At 48.9% G+C, this 22,315-nt stretch overlaps 1 protein-coding gene across 1 annotated transcript in view; it reads right to left on the reverse strand.

Moving 5' to 3' along the window:
- Positions 1–17,279, reverse strand: part of DISC1 (DISC1 scaffold protein) — a 312,576-nt gene extending 295,297 nt beyond the window's left edge. Inside the window, exons 1-2 of the mRNA XM_044236813.1 lie at positions 16,137–17,279; positions 8,143–8,212 (exon numbers count right to left, since the gene is read on the reverse strand). Coding sequence (XP_044092748.1) covers positions 8,143–8,212; positions 16,137–17,279 — 1,213 coding nt within the window. The remainder of the gene's footprint in view (positions 1–8,142; positions 8,213–16,136) is intronic.
- Positions 17,280–22,315: the final 5,036 nt, after the last annotated feature.

Genomic DNA, 22,315 nt, shown 5'->3' on the forward strand with positions numbered 1-22,315 from the left:
ACACCAGGAATGTGAGCTGTCATCTCCAATGTCAATGCTATACTGGGAAGGAGGAGGAGGACAAGGGCAAGTAAAAATACCACTATTTTCAAGTTGCCTTTTTCTTGGCTCAATGTTTGCTTGGTTGCTCTGAACTTTAGACTAGTTTCCAGAATTCTGAAAATGTTGGTTCTGACAATTTCTACTTTTCTTTTGGTGTTTCTGTTGGGGAATGAGAGCTTGGAGTTGCTTACTCTACTACTTTACTGAAGTCACTCCCTGACATTATTCTAACTACTAAGGTTTATGATTGTTTGTTATGCAGTGTATTAGTTTTTTTATGGCTACTATAGCAAATAACCACGAATTTTGTAGCTTAAAACAACATAAATTCATTCTTTCACAGTTTTGGAGGCTGCAAGTCTGAAATCAGTTTTATGAGGCTGAAATTAAATTGTTTTCAGAGGTGTACTCCCTCCAGAGGCTCTCAGGAAGAAACCATTCCTTGCCTCTTCCAATTTCAGTTGGCTGCCAGCGTTCCATGTCTCGTGGCCAGGTTTCTTTGTGGACAAGGAAAGGAACAGTTAGCCCACTCATGTCACAAAAGTCTGCTTTTTTTTTAACCTATTCTATCAAATGTCTGCATGTGACAAAAGAATAGTCAAACCACATTATTCAAACTTTTACAGAAACACCTGGATGTCATTAGTATTTAGCTCTGCCCTGAGTCCATTAGGCTCTTGTTATGGGCTGAATTGTGTCCCCTCAAAATTCCCATGTTGAAGTCCTAACCCCCAGTACCTCATAAAGTGACTATACTTGGAGATAGAGTCTTTAAAGAGTTATTAAATTAACATGAAGTCATTGGGGTGGGCCCTAAGCCAAAATGACTTGTGTCCTTCTAAGAAGAGGGGATTAGGACACAGACATACAGAGAGATGACCATTTGAAGATACGGAGAGAAGATGGCTATCTACAAGGCAATGAGAGAGGCCTCCGAAGGAGCCAACCCCTAGGGGTGCCTGGGTGGCTCAGTGGGTTAAACCTCCCAGGATCCTGTGATCGAGCTCCGCATCAGGTTCTCTGCTCAGCAGGGAGCCTGCTTCCTGCTCTCTTTCTGCCTGCCTCTCTGCCTGCTTGTGATCTCTCTCTGTCAAATAAATAAATAAAATCTTTAAAAAAAAAAAAAGAAGAAGAAGAAGAAGGAGCCAACCCTGCCGACACCTTGATCTTGGACTGCCAGCTTCCCAGAAGTATGAGAAAATTAAATTTTTATTTTCCAAGCCACCAGTCTGCCATACTTTGTTATAATAGCCTGAGTGACTAACACCCTGCATCTCCCGTTAAGGGGAAATCAACCATCTGTACCAAAAACTGAGACACTTGGGTCCTGAAATGACTGTGGTGGGAAAATTCAGTCACATTTAGGCTTTTGTCCCTGATCGCAGGCATGCCCCTTCCAGTTCTGTTATCCATTTTTCTGTCTGTAGAACGAGGGGAAGCAATCCTCAAAAATGTTTGATAAATGAAATGAAATTGTTGACATTTCTGAAGTCCTACGTGCCTTCACAGAAAAGGTGATCACTGTATCCCATCGAGCCAGCCCCAGACAATGTCAGTCACTGCTTTGTCCTGTCTGGCTACCTGAAGAGCAGCTGAGTTCCTCGGGCCCAGAAGGAACATCCCCCCCGGTGAACTTGCTCTCCTGGGATCCCAGCCCGCCTCTCAGCCATTCGAGGAGGGTGTCAGGAGCACAGAAAACCTGTGGGAGCCGCTTCAATATCAGTCTTCTAAGCGGGACTCCTGCCCAACTTCCTGCTCCATTCACCAGACCCTACAGCTTGAGAAACTGTGCCACCAGTAGAGTCTCCTAGAAAGATGCTGCATCCACTATTTGCACAACCACCTGCTAACACTCATTAAAAATGTGCTACAGCTCAGCCAGCAGGAAAGTATGTCCAAGCTCCAGCTAAGTACCTAATTAGGGGAAGGAGGTAGAGAAAAAAAGGTATTTTTGTTTGTCCCGGTGTTTTGTGTTGGGCAGTATGTCTAGGCTTGGCCATCAGATTTCATCATGAATAATGTGCTACATTATTGTACACACATGGAGTGTGGCAATTACACTCCACGTAATCCCTGCAGGACTGACTTCTTCAGAGCCAGGAAAGGCAAGGCAGAGGCCCATCAATGTGGGGAACGCACTATGATGCGGCCACTGACAGAGGACGCCCAGTCCCCTGTGCTTCCACCTCCAAAGTTCTGAAAGGTCTAATACATCCCATACCTTGACACCGCGAGGGAGGAGTTGTCGAGTGTGCACCCAGCCGGAACACCACAGAGAAAAGGTGTCACACTGAAATCACATTCTGGGCTACCAATGAAAAGGAAGTTTGTCGTATGCAAATCAGCCAGTGGAGTCTGTGCATAAAGCTCACATCCGAAGTAGGTGTCACAGGATGTAGTACACGCATGAAAAATGCCAACACACGAACTGCAAATATGAACAACGACCTGAAAGCCAGCACTGGCTTAGCTCTTGGACCTTCACTTACAGAATCAAACTCTCCTGTAAACAGGAAAAGAAGCTAAGACAATGCAGCTGAGTGATGTACATGGTGTTGGTCCACATTCTCTTTCTACGGTGTTTGTTTTCATGGATAGCTCACATCTTGATTTTTAAGTTTTTACTTAAAATAAGAGGAAGCAGACACACAAACTTTTGCTCTTGTGAGAATAACATTGAAGGTTAACATTGAGATACTCCAAGTGCGAATTTCCTAATAGCCTATGGCTTTAGATAAAATCATGGAAAGTCTTCCTGGTGCATCCCAGTGTGGAGCCCTCCTCGGTCCCTTCCCTGGGTGTCCTGTAAAGAAGAATTTCCAGAGTCCAGACACTCCCTAGCTAGGTTTGGTGCCTACAACTCCAAAGCTCCATTTTCCACATTGGGATATAACATGTTTGTAGACCCAGCGGGGACGGGAGGCAAAGCAGACGGGCGGCCAGAGCACACAGCTGTACCCTCCGACCAGCTTCTGTAGCCTTGCCAGAGAAACTGGGGCAGTACCAGCTCCTCCCACAGTGATCCTGGAATGTGATCCCGATGTGTCGGCAAGTACCCAGCAGGGAACAGATGTGCAACAGTGCAACATTAACATACACACCACACACAAATCTCCCCTAGACAAAGAACGCATGGCAACTGCCACATACTTCACTTGGTTGCGTTGCCTTAGCTTTTTTCCCCTGGTACTAACTGCAAGCACCCCTTGGAGCAGGAAGGGAGACCCCAGTAGATAGCAGGATGCAGTGTGATGTTTCCAAACCCTGCGATGCAGGGAGAAAAGGAAGTGTATGAGCGGGAAGACTGCACCACCATTCATATCTGTGCTCAGTGCAGCTCTTTTTTTCTTAAGATTTTATTTATTTATTTATCAGAGAAAGGGAGAGACAGAGAGAGAGCACAAGCAGGGGGAGCAGCAGGCATAGAGAAAAGCAGACTCCCTGCTGAGCAAGGAGCCTGATGCAGGACTCAATCCCAGTACCCTGGGATCATGACCTGAGCCGAAGGCAGATGCTTATCGGACTGAGCCACTCAGGAGTCCCAGTGTAGCTGTTTTCTCCATAAATATCTCAAGGACCAGTCATGTGTCTCTGAGCAGACACCAACTGCTGCCTACGTTTTCAGTAGGAACACAAAACAGTACAGGCTGCCAAGACTGCCATTTCTGCTCTGTGGACCCCAAATGGCACCTGGCTCCCTTTTTTTTTTTTTTTTTTTTTTAAGATTTTATGCATTCATTTGACAGAGAGAGCGAGAGAGCTCCAGCAGGGGGAGCAGGACAGGGAGAGGGAGAAGGAGACTCCCCAGTGAGCACAGAGCCCAACGTGCAACTTGATCCCAAGACCCTGAAAACACGACCTGAGCCAAAGGCAGATGCCCAACCATCTCAGCCACATTCTGCAAGGGCTCCCATTCTGCAAGGGCTCTGTCACATCCACCACTATGAGAAGAGGAAGCAAAAGCAAAACTTCTGGCTCTAACCCTGTGACTCCAGGAAGCCACTCAGACACCAAACCCTAAAGGAGATAGAGAGTGGGATCCCCTCGGAAAGACAGGGCTGTCAGCTTGGATGACTTGCACACTCTCACCAAAGAGTAACTGTGGACAGACCAATCTCACTAAAGAAAGAAAAATGAAGATTATGGCAACTTAGGCAAGAGCTAGTCAGTCTCTAGACTGGTTTCATGCTTGGCTTCTGCCATCATCATTCCTCCTTCCAATGTCCCACGTCATACTCGTGTTTTGTCATGATGGATATTGGTTAAGACAAAGGATAAAGCAACCAATTCAGGGCTGGCCACGTTTTGCACCGAGAAAGAAATCCTCAACCAACAGGGGAAAGCCAGCTGTGCTACATATCCCAGTGATGTGAGTCATTGAAATGGTGAATTCCTGAAACTGTTCTCCTTCTTCCCCATAACATCACTCCATTTGCTTCAGAAGTGAGCTGTGGCCATGGTCATAGGCGGGGGAGACATTCTAGGCCACATGCCAGTGCAGGAACGGGGGAACAGCAACCACATTGGACATCATTGCCCATGCTGTCCTTCTCTCCCTCCCGTCACAGACCCTGACCCCCCATCTTCCATTTCTGGATGGCAGCTTCTCCTGCTGCAGTACTTGAGATCCCACCACTGCCCCTCAGCTGACCACAGACATGGGACAAGTACTAACGGGATGAAACCAGCATTTTGAGCCTCCGCAGAAAAACTCTAAGCCAGCACCAAATGCTATTACTCTTTTCCTGCCAAGCTCTCCCAGCTCTGTGTGAGAATATAAGGAATTATTAACTTTACTTCCCAGGCGAGGGGGAGATGTAATTAGAGCCCTGAGGTTTCCCCACAAGGCATTAGCAAGTAAATTTGCCAGCACGTTGATGAGATAAAACCTGGAACTTTCTATTCTGTGCCAATTGCTCCTTTGTCGGGAACACAAAGTCGTTTTTATGCATGAAACTAGAAAGAAAAAGAGAAAAGTAACAAAACCAAGGGAGAGCCCTCCAAATTTTCGTGGCAAAGCTCGTGGGCTCCAGCAGCTGCCTTCCCCGAGACAGAGCACGGCCCCACAGCTGCTGCGAACACCGATCAGAAGTGAGTCCACCCAGAGACGGTGAGGGCTGGGATAGAGAAAAGTCCCTGTCCTTGAAGCAGTCACTAGTAACCCTTGGTAAACCAAGGGACGAAGGAAATGGTACCCAAATCCTGTTTCGACAAGCCGCATTACAATGAACGCTCCACCTCGACATGGACCAAGCCTCCCTAATGACGTGGCTAGCAGTTCATGAAAATTCAGGGACCAGCTGCGGTGGGCCGGTCCCCATACTGGGCCCTGCAGGGATCCATTTCAGACGACGGCCAACGCTGCATCCGTGTCGAGACAAGCACGCAATGGGACGGTGGCTTTCACACCTCTCCGCGTTCTCTTAGGTGCCCTTCTAGATGCATCTCCTTGCCCTCAGAGGCCCAGGTCCGTTACCCCCTCCTCCACGGGGCTTCCGTCCTACCCACCCCATCTCCCGCAGAAGCAGCTCCTCCAGGGGCGCCGGGGTGGCTCAGTCAGGGAAGCGTCTGCCTTCACCTCAGCTCATGATCCTGGGGTCCTGGGATTGATGGAGCCCCGCTGAGCAGGGAGCCTGTTTCTCCCTCTCCTTCAACCCCTCCTCCCTGCTTGTGCCCTCTCTCTCAAATAAATAAATAAAATCTTTAAAAAAAAAAGTAGTTTCTCCTCTTTTGGAACTTTCTTCTTTATATTCTTCTTCTTTATATTCTGAAGTTATGTGTAACTTTACTACCACTATTCTGTTCTGCGCGACTGCCCCTCCCTGGTCAGAAACTCCCTGAGAAGAAAATCCCAAGGACAGTGCTCGGTGTGTCTTTTAAAATGGCCTTGTGTCTGGGCACCTGGGTGGCTCAGTCAGTGAAGCATCAGACTCCTGCTTTTGGCTCAGGTCATGATCTCAGGGTCCGGACATCGAGCCCCACGTCAGGCTCCGTGTTCAGCGGGGAGTCTGCTTCAGATTCTCTCTTTCCATCTCCCTCTGACCTTCCTTTCATTCATGCTAAATAAATAAATGTGTGTGTGTGTGCACGCGCGCACACGTGCACACACACACATAAATAAATGAAATCTTTAAAAAAAAAAAAAAACAAGTAAATAAAATGGCCTGTGTCTGCCTTGTATCCCCCCACCTCTCCAAGGGCCGTTCTCCAGACAGCTGCAGGAGCGTCCTTCAGGATCTTACTGGAAACGGAGAGTTTCGCCCCAGCCCAGACCTACGTGGTCAGAATATGCGTTCACCACGTTAGCGATAGGTACCACTCAGCAGCAAGCACCTTCTTGTCCATCACAAAACGCTGACTGCCCGCCTGCCTCCTACAGGCCAGGCCCTCCGCACATTTCACCAGAACCTTTACCTTTCAACATCCTGAACCGGGTTTGCAGGTTTGGGAGTTTAAACAGACTCTGTGCTAAGTGCCTCCCAGGGTGCTTGTCCCCTCCACAGGCTCCAGGTGGCTCTGGGAGGTCAGGAGGGGCAGAGCCCTGGATGGGCTCCTCACCCCCATTTGCCCCGCCGAGCCAGGATTCAGCTGGCCAGGTCTCCGGGGAGTAAAGCCCTGCGTCGGTGTTTTCTCACAACCCAGCACACCTCCCGACCGCTGGGAGCTTGTGAAACACCCTGCACGGCCTGCCCCGAGCTTCTCAACCAGGAGACATTCTCATGCCTGACACAGAAACAAGAGAAAGGAACTCAGACAGAAACACTAAATAAAGGTGTCTTGCTTCCTTCGGCTTCCCTGACGGGGAGTATCTTACCCAACCTTGTTCTCTTGTGTGTCTCAGAGATATCTGGAGAAAAGACTAAAGAAGTGAGGCCCTTGTTCAATGAAGCCCACTGAGAAAACCAAGTCCAGAAAGTTCCCCAGGCCCGGATCAAAAAAAGAGGGCCTGATTTTCCACCTGTGTCTTCAGCTCGCATATGTTAAAGGACCAAGCCAGAGAAAATTAATCTGGCCAGCAATGGAGAACCTCAGACCTAGGCTCGGTCATGCTTCCCAGACAAAAGTCGGCATTGCTCATTTGCTCTCTGCCTACAGCTGTGCCCCTTCGCGGAGCACCCCTTGCCTCAGACTCGCCTCTTCTCTTCTCTCACACGCCTCAGCCGCCACCCAGTGCACAGAGAGAATGGGAGAGCTGAGAGTTCCACCTCCGTTCCCAAATTCCTCCCCTTCCCCCCACCCCTCCTGGTCATGCTCTAACCCCCACATGACCTCGGTGGTCAGGGAAATCACAACACTACACAGCACCAGCTCCAGGAGTTTCTAGAAGAGGATTTGCAACCTCCTTCTGGAAGTCACCCCACTCCTGTAGTGCCCAGTGCCAACAGCCTGAGTATTCACTGGGAATAAGAAAATACAGGTGAGTAAGGTTGAAGACGCCAGCCTCAAGGCTAACCAGCTTCCAGAAGAATCCTTAAGTCTACATCCTATTTCCAGACCCATTCTGAGTGTGCTAAACCTCGTTATCACCAGGACTATCTATCAAGTTCATTCGTGTCTGGGGGAAGCTGGAAGTTATTTTAAACCCTCTCTCTTCCCCACATCTAGTAGAAATGGGTGTGACGTGTGACAATCAGCATCCGAAGTCCCGAAGACTCCTCCCAGGCCAACCATACCTGCAAGACTTCCTTTGACCCCGTGTGCCCTGTGTGCACTCAGCTGCCGTGTCGGTCCTTGTCTGCCACCCTGCCCGGCACATAGGAGGCAGACGACAAATAATTTTCGATGAATGAATAAATGATAGATATATCACACCTTAGGCAGGAAGGTGGTAAGTTAATGCAGCTTTCATTGTGCAAAATCTTGGAGTATTTCTGGGTAATCAACAAATGCATAACTCAAACAATTCATGTTCATAAAGTGCTTTGAAATCCACAAAATAACAGAGCCGTAAAACAGTTCATTGTTACCAAGTGGAGGTGACCAGAGGAACAGAGCACACAACTCATTTGGGGTGTAGAAAATAGACACGAATGAGGGTAAAACAGAAATGGAACATTGCAGGGAAAAGAGGAAATAATCAGTAAGCAAAATAAAACTCACCCTTATCATAATCATCATCCTCAACTGCCTTTTCTTGAAGTTTCTGAAGCTTTATTCTTAGGGATTTTACCTATGTCGGTTTGAAGGGGAAGAAAATGAAAGCCAAATTAGGATAGCATTCAAGCGAACTTATTTTTTTTAAAGCTAAAAACATTTAGAAATGATTTTGAAACTGAAGTTCTTTATTCTCCTTTAAAAAAAGAACCACAAATGTACATTTTTCCAATGCCAGATGCATTAGTTTCTCAAAAAAAAGTTATATAAAGAGAAAGTGTAATTTGAGCATAAAATCCACAAAAAGAGCTAGAAAGTTATTTTAAACAAAAACATCACATTGTACCCTTATCTGCATGAAAAAAAATGCATAATAAAAAGAACGCAAACTTCCTGACCTGACCAAATGGTCTCCCTTCCCAAAAATCACATTAAATTATGAAGAAAAACACACTAAGACTAGAAGAGAAGCCAAGAGAAGAGCATGAACTTAACCACGGCAGGGTGTCAGCCAGCTGGGTGAGACTGGCAAGAAGAACCTCACAAAATCCTTCTAGAAAAGGGCACCACCCTATTTAACCCACATATGGACATAACGATCTCACTGTCTGTCGAAGAGTTGCCAGTACTCATTTTTAATTATTTTCCTTCTCGACAGGAGGCCCGAGACTTTCTGAAGATAGATTCTTGGCCTATCCATGAATGGATGTGGGCTTTCTCTCGGAAACACACCTTCCTCCCATCTTTTGCCTGACACCCCCACATCCTTCAACACCCAGCTCAGGGGCCATCCCCTCCAGTCTGTGTGAAATATCCTTCCTCTGTACTGCCGTGTGACCTGTGCGTGCTCCTATTCACGTGACCCATTTAGCAAATATTTACTGAGCGTCTCCTCAGTGTCAGGCACCGTCTGAGGTGTTGAGGATACAGCACAAAATTCTTAGCACTCTCTCTTGATGACATTCTTGAGTAGGAAGACAAAAATTAATATAATAAGTACATTTTATGGAACCTTAGAAAGTGATCAGTTTCGTTGTTTTTATTTTTTTTTTAAGATTTTCCTGATTTATTTATTTGACAGAGAGAGACACAGCGAGAGAGGGAGCACAAGCGGAGGGGGTGGGGAGAGGGAGAAGCAGGCTTCCTGCAGGGCAGGGAGCCCGAAGCAGGGCCTGATCCCAGGACCCCCGGATCATGACCAGAGCCAAAGGCAGACACTTAACAACTGAGCCACCCAAGCAATACGAAAGTGATCAGTGTTAAGAAGAAAAACCACAGAACCCAGTAAGGGGCATCGGGAGTGCTGATAGGAGGTAGGGCTGTGGTTTTAAATAAGATCTCACTGACATCTGAGGAAAGATTTGAGGGGGAACCCTGAGGCTCCTGGAGAAAACATTTCAACAAGAGAAGAGTCAGTGCAGAGGCTCGGGCAGAGGCGTTGCTGGTGTTGCCAAGTAAAAGCAGGAGACCACAGGGTCTGGGGAGGTTTGATTAAGGGAGGGATTGTAGATGATGAGGTCGGAGAGGTGATGAGGAATGCATCATGAAAACACATGAAGAGGACTGAAAAGTTCTCGTTACTCTGTGGGTGACAGTGGGCAGTCAGAGGGTTTTGAGCACAAGAGTTCATGATCTGACTGAGGTCCAAGCAGCTCCATTCTGACCACTATGGACAGGGCAGAAGTCAGATGGCAGGGGAGGCCATGGAAATCACCCAGGACGGAGGTGACCATAGCCTAGATGGTCCTGGGCACAGTGAAGATAGTGAGAAGGCAATCGGATCCTGGGCACATTCTGAAAACGGCGTTGAAGGTAGAACAAACAGGATCTGCTCATAGATTGTAGGTGGGGGTGAGAAAGTCAGCATGATTCTGGGGTTTGGGACTGAGCTGCTGGAAAAACAGAATTGCAAGAAATTGTAGTACTTGCAACGCCATGTTACAGCTATTGTTTTATTTTGTTGTTTTTTGTGCACTCCATTCACACTTGAGTATCTTGAGGGCAAGAATTCTATTCTACTCATGTAGAAAATGGCAGGGCACACCCTTACTTGGCTCCCCACTGCTCTGGGCACACAGAAGGATGACACTTCCCTCCCCATTTTGCTGTGGGTCATGGGGTTAGGGTTAGGGAGCAAGAGTTAGCGGTCACTTCTGCACTGAGCATTTCATTGCTCTTGTAGGATCCCTTACTGTTTTCCTCCTTGTCCCCTTGACTGAGGGGCCATTTGCTCTGGTGCTGTAGGCAGGGCTCCTGAGTGACCCTGTGGAACAGATCCCCCAACCACCTCCATGGGACTCGAAGCATTCAGCAAGAAACAAGACCTTGTGGGCGCCTGGGTGGCTCAGTCAGTTAAACGGCTGCCTTCAGCTCAGGTCATGACCCAAGGGTCCTGGAATCGAGTCCCGCATTGGGCTCCCTGCTCAGTGGGGAGGCTGCCGCTCTCCCTGTTTGTGCACTCTCTCTCTCTCTACAAACAAATAGTATCTTAGGGGTGAAAAAAAGAAAGAAAGAAAAGAAAAGACAGAAACACAACCATGTCATTTAAAGGCTGTGATATGTCACTGTCTGTTACCTCTTCTTTTTTTTTAGTTTATTTTTTAATCTTTTTTTTTATTTTATTTATTTATTTGAGAGAGAGACAGAGTGAGAGAAAGCACGAGAGGGGAGAAGATCAGAGGGAGAAGCTGACTCCCCACGGAGCTGGGAGCCCAATGCAGGACTCAATCCCAGGACTCCAGGATCACCTGAGCAGAAGACAGTCGCTTAACCAACTGAGCCATCGGGCCCCCTGTCTGTTACCTCTTCTAATACAATCTCTAAAGCCAGGCACAGTAGTGCATAAATACTTTCTGAAAGAATGAATGTTTATATTAGCCCCTTTATCCTTGAGGTTGCTCCATATTACAGGTGCAAACCGTACCAGGAACCTAGCTATATAGATTAGGGACAGAAGAAAGTCTTTATGGGTGGGTCATTGCTATTACCATCATCACACTGGAGTTTACTAGAGCTGAAGCAGAAGAACTACAGGAAAGAAGGCCACAGAAAACTTCATGCAGAGCCAACAGCCACCCCATCTTCTCCCCCTCATCCAACGATCCCTCTAGGTCCCTGAAGTGATACGCCAGATGTTTGAATGTCCATCTGTGCTGGAAGCAGAGCCACTGATGGTCATGACCTATCCAGTGACACAACCATGTGAGGCAGGCAATTTCCCTCCTTCTCCTGCAGGTTCCACAAGCCGAAGTGGGGCTTACTTGCAAGGTTCTCCCCACTTCCCTCCTCTGCATACCCAGTTAGCATTTCCTTCCATCATGATTGTCTCAATCCCATGCAGTCCCCGGCAATGTCCCTGGGTGGCTATTTTTAAAGAGCATAAAATACCCTTTCTGCTGATTCTCACTCATGGCAGTTGTGTTCTAGAAAGTCACTGGAAATGCTCAGTTAGCAAACACTAAACCATTGCTTCCAGGGGAAACGAGCGTTTCCTATCTCTCATTCAGAGATGGGTATGTGATTCTGGGATTCTTTCCCACCAATAAAATTTATGGTGTTTCTTCCTAATCTCTCATTCCTATCGAAACAAAATCTGCCTTCCTATAAATCCTATGCCCCGGACAGAGTTCCAACTCTCCTACATCACTGAATAAAGCTGATTCTTCTTCTACACAACAGACATTCGAATCCTCGAAAATAGCATCGTGTTTTCTGCTGTCCCGGTGTTAGTTTACCATAAACAAAGATACTTAAACTACAGATAAAAGGTGTCCAGATCCTATCACTTGAGACAGGGTATGAGTTTAATTTGAACCCCAGGGAGAAGGGCGAATCTGGTGATTTTGGCCCAAATTCACTTATTCTGAGCTCGTTCTCCGATGATGATAATGACCAACATTCCAGGCACTTGCTCAGTGCCAGACCCCGTCTGAAGCTCCCGGCAAGTGCTGAGACATTTCATCCTCATGAGACTCTAATGAGACTCTAATGAGGTGGGTACCGCGGTTTATCTCCATCTTCTAACAACAGCATCTTGACGCACAAAATGATTAAGCAAATCACCTAAGGTCACTCAGCCGGGAGAGGAAATTGCCAGGCTAGCACCCGGGCAGTCCCACAAACCTGCCAGACTGCAGGACATCGTGGGATCACAGGCACACGCACACACACCCCAGCACACACGCACACACAGGCAGCAGAGCTGACCGCCTCCAGAATGCCCAGGGTGAACCAGTGGCCACTTCACCCTTCTTCCACAAGGAACACCGCTCTGGTGGGCTCTGACCAATCAGTTCTTTTAAAAGCTGCATCTGGGTGATAAAGGTGAAAGGAAGAGATATCTAGGGTTCGTTGTATTTTTTAAAACTAAAGATCCAGAAACCCAAAAGGTAAGGCAGGGTGGCTTTCTCCAGCCAGAGCCCCTGGAATGCTGAACTTCAGGCCCTGTGATGACCTGGTGGCTGGGGGGGCTGGCAAGGGGAGCCTGAGGCGTGACTGGACCCCAAGAGATGCAACTGGTTGGGGGTTCACAGACTCTAGTTTGTTAAAAACAAGATTCTCAGGAGGCTGTGAGTTCCCTGCAGGTAGGAGGAGGTAGAAGAAAGGCAACCCAAGGAACAGAATCATGGGGACTGCAGACAGATCACTGCCAAGGTAGTTCCTATTTGGCTGTTTGGGAGGGAGAGCCGCTGGTCATTAGAACGGCGTTCTACTTTTGCTTCACATGCGTCAAAACTTGAATTTTTGACATGGAGAAATACAGATCTGTGGTCAAGATTTTTTTAAAAGAGATCTTGGAAATGAAGTACTGAATACTGGTATTTACAGTTGGAAAAGGATGACACAACACTCTACTTAGTGCCTGGGACCTTGCGATTCATAATAAGAAATATGTATTTGGTCTTTGTTCATTTCTGACACAGAGAGCCTAAAACCCTAGAAATTTCCTGTGAAGAGGGCAAGAAAGGGGTCTTTTGTTATGTTAATAAGGTGAGTCTTGGAAGACACCTAAGGATGACGGCTGGTTGCCAGGGGAACCGACCACGTGATTAGAGGACAAGAAACTTACAACCCCATCCCCCGACCTCCAGGGAGGATACAGGGGCTGGAGGTTGAATCAATCTCAAATGGCCAATGATTTAATCAGCCTTGCCCATGTAATAAAACCTCCATAAAAACCCAAAGGACCAGGTTGGTACACATCTTGCCCCATGCATCTCTTCCATTGGCTGTTCCTCAGTTATATCCTTTTGTAATAAAGGTGTAATCTGTTAAGCAAAATATTTCTCTGAGTTCTGTGAGTCATTGTAACAAATTAATCGAACCCAAGGAGAAGGTTTATTTTGGCACCTCTGATCTAGAGCCAGTGGGTCAGAAGCACAGAGGATGGCCAGGACCTGCAGGCAGGCAGTCTTGGGGGGCTGAGCCCCTCCATTGTGGGAGTTGATCTATCTCTGGACAGCCAGCCAGCACTGGAGAAATTGCTGGTGCAGACAAACAACTCTCCGAGGTTGGGATTGGTGACGAGAACCCCTTCATGCTTTGCCTATCTGTGTCTCTGACTCTCTTCTTTTGCCTTAGCCCGCCAGTCCAAGAAAGCTGTCAACTAGAGATCTGGGGTCCCTCTTCATAAGATGAATCATTGCACTAAAACCAAAAATGATCAAGCAACAGCAGAGGGCCAGGATGGATGCGAGACATCAGGCATCCAAAACCATCTAAGAGATGTGACCTCTCGTTATAGAGCTCATGGCCGAGTACAGAACTTGGGCCCACAAACAAATGATTATTACATGTGACGAATGCTACCATGGGCCATGTCCAGAGCGCTACGAGAGCAACATGGAAGGAGGGATTCATCTGGACCAGAGGGCCGGAGATGTCTAACAAGGAAGTGGCTTCAGACCCATACCAGAGGGATTACAGGAGCTTGGCAGGTGGAAACGTGTAGGAAGGTCGTTCTAGGCAGAGGGAGAACTGTAAGCAAAGGCCCAAAGCACAGCTTTCCCTGGCGTCTGCAGGAACAGGAAGCAGCACCAGATGGCTGAGCCAGCAGGAATAAGGCACTAGGGCAGGCTGGAGCGGGTTGGGAAAATCTCGATTATCAGGATAAGGAACTTGGATACCATCCCGAAAAGAGCAAAAGGTTTCAAGCCAAGGAGTAACACCATCCCACTGGCGTTCTGGAAGATACCTCTGCTGGTCATTCAGGGGATGAACTGGAGAAGAGAGACACTGAGGAAGGTAGATAAGTGGAGAATCACTTACGAAACCCAGGTTAAAAACAACCACGGTTTGACCGTGGCCATGAGAGGCAGGTTAGCTGCCGGACTAGGAGGGCCGACCAGATGTTAGGAGTGAGGATGGGGGAGGTGTTGAAGATACCTGCACTTTCTCTAAAGAACTAAATGGATACTATTAATTAAAATCAACAAATGGGTATGAAGACCAGGGTCCTTTAGAACAGGTTTGGTCGGGGGGTGCCTGGGTGGCTCAGTTGTTAAGGGTCTGCCTTCGGCTCAGGTCATGATCCCAGGGTCCCGGGATCGAGCCCCACATTGGGCTCCCTGCTTGGTGGGAAGCCTGTTTCTCCCTCCCTTCTCCCCTGCTTGTGTTCCCTCTCTCACTGTGTCTCTTTCTCTGTCAAATAAATAAAATCTTAAAAAAAAAAAAAAAAAAGAACAGGTTTAGTGGGGAAGACAATGATGTCAGCTGTTCACATCGAATTCCAGGTTTCTGTGCATCACCTGGGAACGGAGAGCTACAGGGAGATCGTGAGATAGAAATCACATAGCTGGGCTGAGGTCCCCAAGGGCTGGAACAGGGAGAACAGGGCCAGGGCCAGGAACATGAGACCACGTGTAAAGAACAGAAAATAAATGAGCCCAACTGCGGGGAATGAACATGACCTTCACATTTTCAGGTACTTCCCCCAAATGCCTGATGAGTGGGTGTTCTACTTCCTTGTGCACATGTACAACTGTATGCACACATATACACATATGCACACTTATACACATACACACACATCACATGCACACACCCCAGAAGAAAAATACAGCCTTTCCGTAGGATGAGCCAAACCGCCCAATGGGGTCAGCCACGGAGCACCTCTGCCTGGGTTTCTCTGGGAACTTTTTGTGGGTAGAACAACACTGCCTACTCATTGTTATACCCATCTCTCAGGTGACTGAGCACCCTTACGACGCCGGGCTTACATGTATGCTTACATCCTAGCTTCTCACTGCAGCTGCAGAACAATCCCAAGCAGGGCTTCCATCTAAGTAAGAAAACTGAGGGGCACCTGGGTGGTTCAGGTGCCTTCGGCTCAGGTCATGATCTCAGGGTCCTCGGATTGAGCCCCGCGTCGGGCTCTCTACTCAGCGGGGAGCCTGCTTCCTCCTCTCTCTCTGCCTGCTGCTCTGCTGACTTGTGCTCTCTGTCTATCAACTAAATAAGTAAAATCTTTAAAAAATAATAATAATAATAAGTAAGGAAACTGAGAGCCCAAGAGATGGAACGAACAGGAACAAAGTCTCCTGGCTGTGTCAGGCAGTGCCCCCTGAGCGGGATGACAGACAAGGGGTAAATGCAAATGAAACTCAGCATCACCCCCAATGGGGGCATCACCAACTTCACACCCCTCCACCGCACACCAGCCAGCGCCAGCTCCCCTGAGCCCAGTTTCCTGTTGCAGAGCAGAGCTGGGCAGAGCTAACCACACGTCACTTAGGGCAGGAACCGCAGAGGAGCCTGGGGCCGGAGGGAGAGCAAATCTGAGCATCGAAGTGACAGAGAAGAGGAGAACGGGGACAGATCTGCATTCACCCTGCGCGAGAAGAAACAGAGGCGCAGGGCCATGTTTTTGCTGCAGCTACAAAAGGAGCGGCTGCAACTTCCAGGGGGAAGTCGGTGGCCCGCCCCAAACTCGTTTCCTGCCCTCTGCCCGAAGCGGATCTGAGCCCGTGATAATCATGGGCCCCGGAGGTGGGGACACCGACCTCCAGCCGCCTCTGGTCGCTCAGCAGGCAGTCCAGCAGCACGGGCTCGCACCTCCGGACCAGCGTCTCCCAGCGCGGAGCGTCCCCCAAGCTGCTGCCCTCAGACCCGGAGGGGCCCGGGGAGAAGCAGGAGGCGGTGTCCACATCCAACAAAGTTGGCGTCTCCCTCTCCAGCCTGTGGCTGCCCCCTGCGGTCTGGGCAGAGTCTGCCAGGCGCTGAGGAGTCTTGAGATAGAAGTGGGGAGAGAGAAGTCGAGGGTGTTCGTGGGGCCTGTCCAGGCCGGCAGCCTTGGCTTCCGTGTCCTTGGGGCTCTGACAAGGGGCCTCGGCCTCTCTGGAGGGCGGGCAGCCTTCCGCTTCTCCACGCTCCCCCGCAGAGCCAAGCGAGAGCCGTATGAAGCTAAAGCTTGAGGTAAAGGTGTCCTGAGAGCTACCCGGGGCTGAGGGGACCCTGGGGTCACTCCCGAGGCCGCAGCTGTCACCATTCACCTCCTCTGGGAACAGACGGCCTTTTGTCCAGGTGTCTTTTGCTCTTTCACCGCCACCAGCATCCCAGCCAGCGCCGGGGGCCTCAGAACTGTCCATGGACGGGAGCTCGCCCTGCCACCCTGCGTCCCCAGGGCCACACGACCTGGCCGGCCTGGCAGGCAGTGTGGTGCCAACTTGGAACTGAATCCCGAAGAGCCCTGAGGGTCTTCTCGCAGGCGTCCTTGCCAGGCCCCCGTATCCCACAGGGGTCCGAGCCGAGGCTGCTGTGCTCCTAGGAACAGGGCTCCCCACCGAGGGGCCGCGCCACTGGCCTCCAGGATCAAGGCCACCCCGTCCGGCCCTGGACTCAGACTGGTGGGACTCCTCACCACACGCCCCTCCGTGGGCCCGGAGCACAGTGGCTGCTGCTGGGTAGAGGAACCCAATCCGGGGCCCCGCTGTGCTTCTCATGTAGCCCAGCCTCCGCGCCAGCCGCCGCCGCTGCAAGGACGCCGCAGGTGGTAAGCAATCCCGGCCGCCTGGGAGGAAGAGAGAACACAGCACCGTAAGCACGCGTCGCTCAGCAGCTCCAAGGAACTGCATCTGGAGAGCATCCTGGACTAGAGGCCACTGCTCCGTGCATCTGTCCGAGACAGAGGCCAGCTCAGGCGTCATGGGGCTAACCCAGCATGGAGATCCGTACGGTCCCGTCCCAGTGTTGGCCTCAAACGCGTAGCAGCAGCTCAGCGTCTCTGCTCCTCTGCTCAGCACAGCAGCCACAGGGCTGAGTTACGCCAACACGTCCCAGGCCCGTTGGAGACACGGCCTCAGTGACCCCTTCGGGACCCTCTGGAATCTTACCAGTGGGGCTCCTGGGCACATCAGCATGCGTCTCCCAGACTGGGTCTGGAGAGCGAGCGACTGGAAGGCAAAGGACTGCATCCTCATCCGAACGAGAGCCAATCACTCATTCTAGCGACTTACAGGACGATATGCGAGTTTCCATTATCCGAGCTATCCCTGTCCCCCGCACACATCCAGAGCCTGGAGGGCCAGCTGGAGCACAGCTTACATCCATCACCTCCTCTCACACAGCAGCCCACAGCAGGCCCTGTCTGATGTGCTCTACAAACCAGGGACTGTGTCCCCCGCCCAGCTACACAACAGGAATAGAAACAACAAAAAATGCCCATAGCCTGTACAGCAGCTGAGAGCAGGGTCTGGCGCCTCACAGCCAGGTTCAAGCCCTGGCTGCCCCATGGCTGACTGTGACCTTCCACACGTTACCTGACCTCTCTGTGCCTCAATATGCTGATCGGGAAAATGGAGACATGACCAGTACCTCTCACCCAGGGTGGTTGTATTCATTGAACCAAATGAGTCGTGGTGCATAGACAGCCTAGAACAGTGCCTGGCACTCATGATCTGTGTGCCGAAGGTGTGAGTTCTTATTTCTCTGTGTCACAGCACATCGTTACTAAGAATATGTGCATGACCTATGCTCATTTCACGTGCTCGCTGCCAAAATCATGGGAATCGCCCAGACCAGGAATTGTAAGTTTCCTCCTACAGTTAAGAAAACTGAGGCTCAGGGAAAATGACATTCCAGAAGCCCCTGCCAGTGACTGAGTGACCAAGTCTCCTGACTCCCCTGGCCCACACGGCGCTCTCACAGCCGCACTCTGCCACACCACGAATCAGATGAAATGCAAAGCCTGCAAGGAAGACCAGGCACAGGTACGTGGCCACAGGTACGCTATAGCCTCTGGTGAGGAGTTCATGCCAGGGCCACACATCCCGCTGCGTCCCCAGAACATGAAGGGGCCCAGGATCTTTGTCACGGTAAGTGGAAAGCACTTCGTGTTTGGGGGCCTCCTGTGTTATGATCATGGCACACAGCAGTCTTCAGAATGGGTGTCCATGGTAATCCTGGGGAAGGAGCAGTGACCCATGAGCCACCCGTTCCCTGAATTTGAGCGTCTAAGGACAAAAGAGCCCAAGACAGGTTCACGCAGTGGCCTTCTCTTGCCAGCCGGGCGTGCCAACTGCCCGGTGCCAGGAAAGGGTTAATACCACCCATGTACATAGAATTCCAGAAGCTGGCAGTGGAGGGAGGAGTGAAAGTAAGGGCTATCAGGGGGTGGGAGAGGAAGTCAGGTTAAAGAAAGGGAGGGAGGTATATAATATACAACACTAGTCACTTGCTACCATTTCCGCTTCACAAATAATAAAACTAAAGCCCAAAAGGTTTCAGTTTGCCCAGAACTCCCAGAGGGTAGCTTACCAAAGCCTGTTTTGGTAAGCTCATAGCTTACCAAAGCTCATTTCAGGACAATAAACCAGTATAATACCCTCCTGTGCCCCTAAGTGGCTTGATAAATGATGTATGAATGGATGCATGGATGGGTGAGGGACGGATGGATGAACCAAGGCCTATCGATTCCAAAACACATGCTCTTCCTGTACCCTTTGCCTCCAAGTGTATCCCTGAGGATAATAACTTGAAATGACAGGAAGTCAGAAGATTGATTTGTCTTATTTCTTAATGACACAGGCCATGCAAAGCTGGAATCAGTAGAAAAGGACAGGATTAAAAATGTACAGAAGGAATTAACTAATTAGTTAATAGTCCAAATTGGACCACACATTTAGACAGTTACTATCCAAAAAAAAAAAAAAACCCAGCAGTGATTGAGGAGTGCACTTGTGATGAGCACTGGGTTGGAAGTGTTGTATGAAAGTTTGTACACCAGGAACTGATATTACATTATATGTGAACTAACTGCAACTTATTTTATTTATTTATTTATTTGACAGACAGAGATCACAAGTAGGCAGAGAGGCAGGCAGAGAGAGAGGGGGAAGCAGGCCCCCTGCTGAGCAGAGAGCCCGATGTGGGGTTCAATCCTAGGACTTAGATCATGACCTGAGGAGAAGGCAGAGGCTTAACCCACTGAGTCACCCAGACATCCCACTAACTGGAATTTAAATAAAAGCTTTAAAAAAAAATTAAGACATTGAAATCAAATTTTTTAAACAGAAAATAACAAGTGTGGATTAGAATGCAGAAAAATTGAAACTAGTGTGCATTTCTTGATGGGTATTCAGAGTAGCTGAAGAGAGTATAGTAGTTCCTCAAAAAGCTAAAAATAGAATTATTACATGGTTCAATAATTCTACTTCTTATTGTATACCCAGAGGTATTGAAAGCAGAAAAAATATCTCTTTGAGATAATTGTGCACCCGTGCACAATCACAGCAGCGTGATTCACAACAGTCAACGGTACAAGCAACCCACGTGTTGGTCAGTGGGTGAATGGATAAACAAAAAATGGTAAAGTCATACAACGGAACATTATTCTGCCTTAAAAAGGAAAGAAATTCTAACCCAGGCCACAACATGGATGAACCCTGAGGACATCATGCTAAATGAAACAAGCCAGCCAGAAAAGGACAAATAGTGTATTTATAAACATGTATACATTTATATAAGGTGTCTAGAAGAGGCAAATGCATAGAGCCAGAAAGTAGACTGGTGATGGGCAGGGATGGGGTAGTTGATGTTTAATGTGGACAAAGTTTCAGTTTCAGAAGCTAAAAAAGTGCTGGAAATGGATGGGGGTAATAGTTGTATAATAATGTGGATATACTTAATGACATTGAATTGTGTCCTTAAAAATGGTTAAGAGGGTAAATTTTATGTTATATGTACTTATACTGTAAGGACCTATTTAGCCAGAGCGACTCCATCTTGGTTAAAAGCCATTGTGTTGTTTGTGCAATAAAACTTAAACTGACCCTGCACCCCCGCCCAGAGAAACTTACTTAGAAGCAAGTCTGAGAAACCAGTAAAATATGGTCGGTCAGATCCTAATAACAGAGCCCAGAATACAAGGATGAGTCAGGCCAGGTGGAGACATCCAATCAGTAAAAAGCACACATACCGTCTCCCTAACCACCGAAGAATGTAAACCCCGCCTTTTGGGTGCCAAACTTGAGCACCAATTCTGACCAGAGTGATAGGTTAGTTCAAACAGCTACCATAGAGTAAATTGTAATTCAAGTGGCCACCTGCATATGACCTAACATGAGTATGCAATGTTACAATCTCATTGGCCACCTATGTGTGGCCAGGCTTTTGCTCTATAAAAGTTAGTCTGTGAGACTGGGAGGGGTCGCTCTCTTTGGAGGCAGCCCTGACCGGTCAGTCAGTCGATTCTTGAGCCTGTAAGCTGGGGGTGGTCGCTCTCTTCAGAAACGGCCCTGGCTGGTCAGTCTGACTTCTAATGCTAAGCAAAGAATAGAGCTTTGCATAACTTTCACCTTGTCTCAGTCTCGTCCCCCTGGCCAATCGGTCTAACTTCTTTTTTTTTTTTTTTAAAGATTTTATTTATTTATTTGACAGAGAGTTGGCAGAGAGGCAGGCAGAGAGAGAGAGAGGAGGAAGCAGGCTCCCCGCTGAGCAGAGAACCCGATGCGGGACTCGATCCCAGGACCCTGAGACCCTGACCTGAGCCGAAGGCAGCGGCTTCACCCACTGAGCCACCGAGGCGCCCCCTAACTTCTAATACTTATCAGAAAATAAAGCTTTAAATAACTTTCACTTTGTCTCAGTCTCGTTTTGTTTAATAACGGACCTAACAATCCCAATGAAGATTTTTTTAAAAATCTTGAAAAAGGTCAAATTGGGTCACCATGCTATGTGATCTGAAAAACTGCCCTACCCTTTCCCTCAGGGGTTTCACTATCTGAGGGTGTCTCTGACATCAAGGTCCCAACCACAAAGAGAACCCGTGTTCCTACTGGGCTTCTGGTAAGATATCCTTGGGCCACAGTGCCGCTGAGCAACAAGCCAAGAAGACCAGACATGAGAAATATGTTCACCAAATGTGGGGATGAGAAAGAAGGGTCAGCTGCATGGACGGCCCAGCTCCTGTACCCACCAGACCCCTCACACGTCCCATCCCCTGGCATGGGCCTTCCTAGAAGGCGGCCCAAGGGGCAGAGGCAATCACACACTATTAATCCTAACCCCCAGGAGAGGACAGAACTGACAGCTGGATCTGGATGGCACTTCTGGAATGAGCTAGAAGGAATAGAAGAAACCCATATTGGGCAGATGGCAGCTCAGAAATCTCTAGAAAGACCCCCAAGTCCCTATACCCCAAATCCCCTTTTATCAATTTTTTTAAATTTTTTATTTTTTAGGAAACTTACGATAACCCTTCTGACCAGAAATCAATTATCACTATCTCTCCTGCCTGAAATCCTACCTCTTAGATTGGTCCAAACCCCAACCTGCCGTCACGCCCTGCAGTTAAGGGTTATGATGCATTCCGACCTCAGAGGGCAAATTTCCTTCCTGACGCCTACCCTCAGGGTTGAGTGGGCAGGAAGTACATGGCGAGTTTTAGAGATTTGAGAGCTGACCGGGAAACCAGCTGTGCCTTCTGTTCCTTGTAAAACTCAGAGATGGTTTCATTCTGCCCATCTGGCCCTGGAGAGGCTGAGGAGGGAGGCGTGCCTCACGCAGCCTCCTCCATCCCCTACAGCCTCCGGCTCCGGAACAGACTCTAGGGAGAGGAGAGCCGACCTCCAGGTCCAGGTTATGTAGGATCTCCACCTCCACCGCCATCCAGCCCAGTGAGCTCCGGGACGGGAAGGGGAGTGAAAGACAAGAGCTTAGAATAGACCCAGATGACAAAAGACCT

Source organism: Neovison vison, chromosome 2 (assembly GCF_020171115.1).
Source record: "Neovison vison isolate M4711 chromosome 2, ASM_NN_V1, whole genome shotgun sequence".
In the NCBI taxonomy this organism is placed as follows: Eukaryota; Metazoa; Chordata; class Mammalia; order Carnivora; family Mustelidae; genus Neogale; species Neogale vison.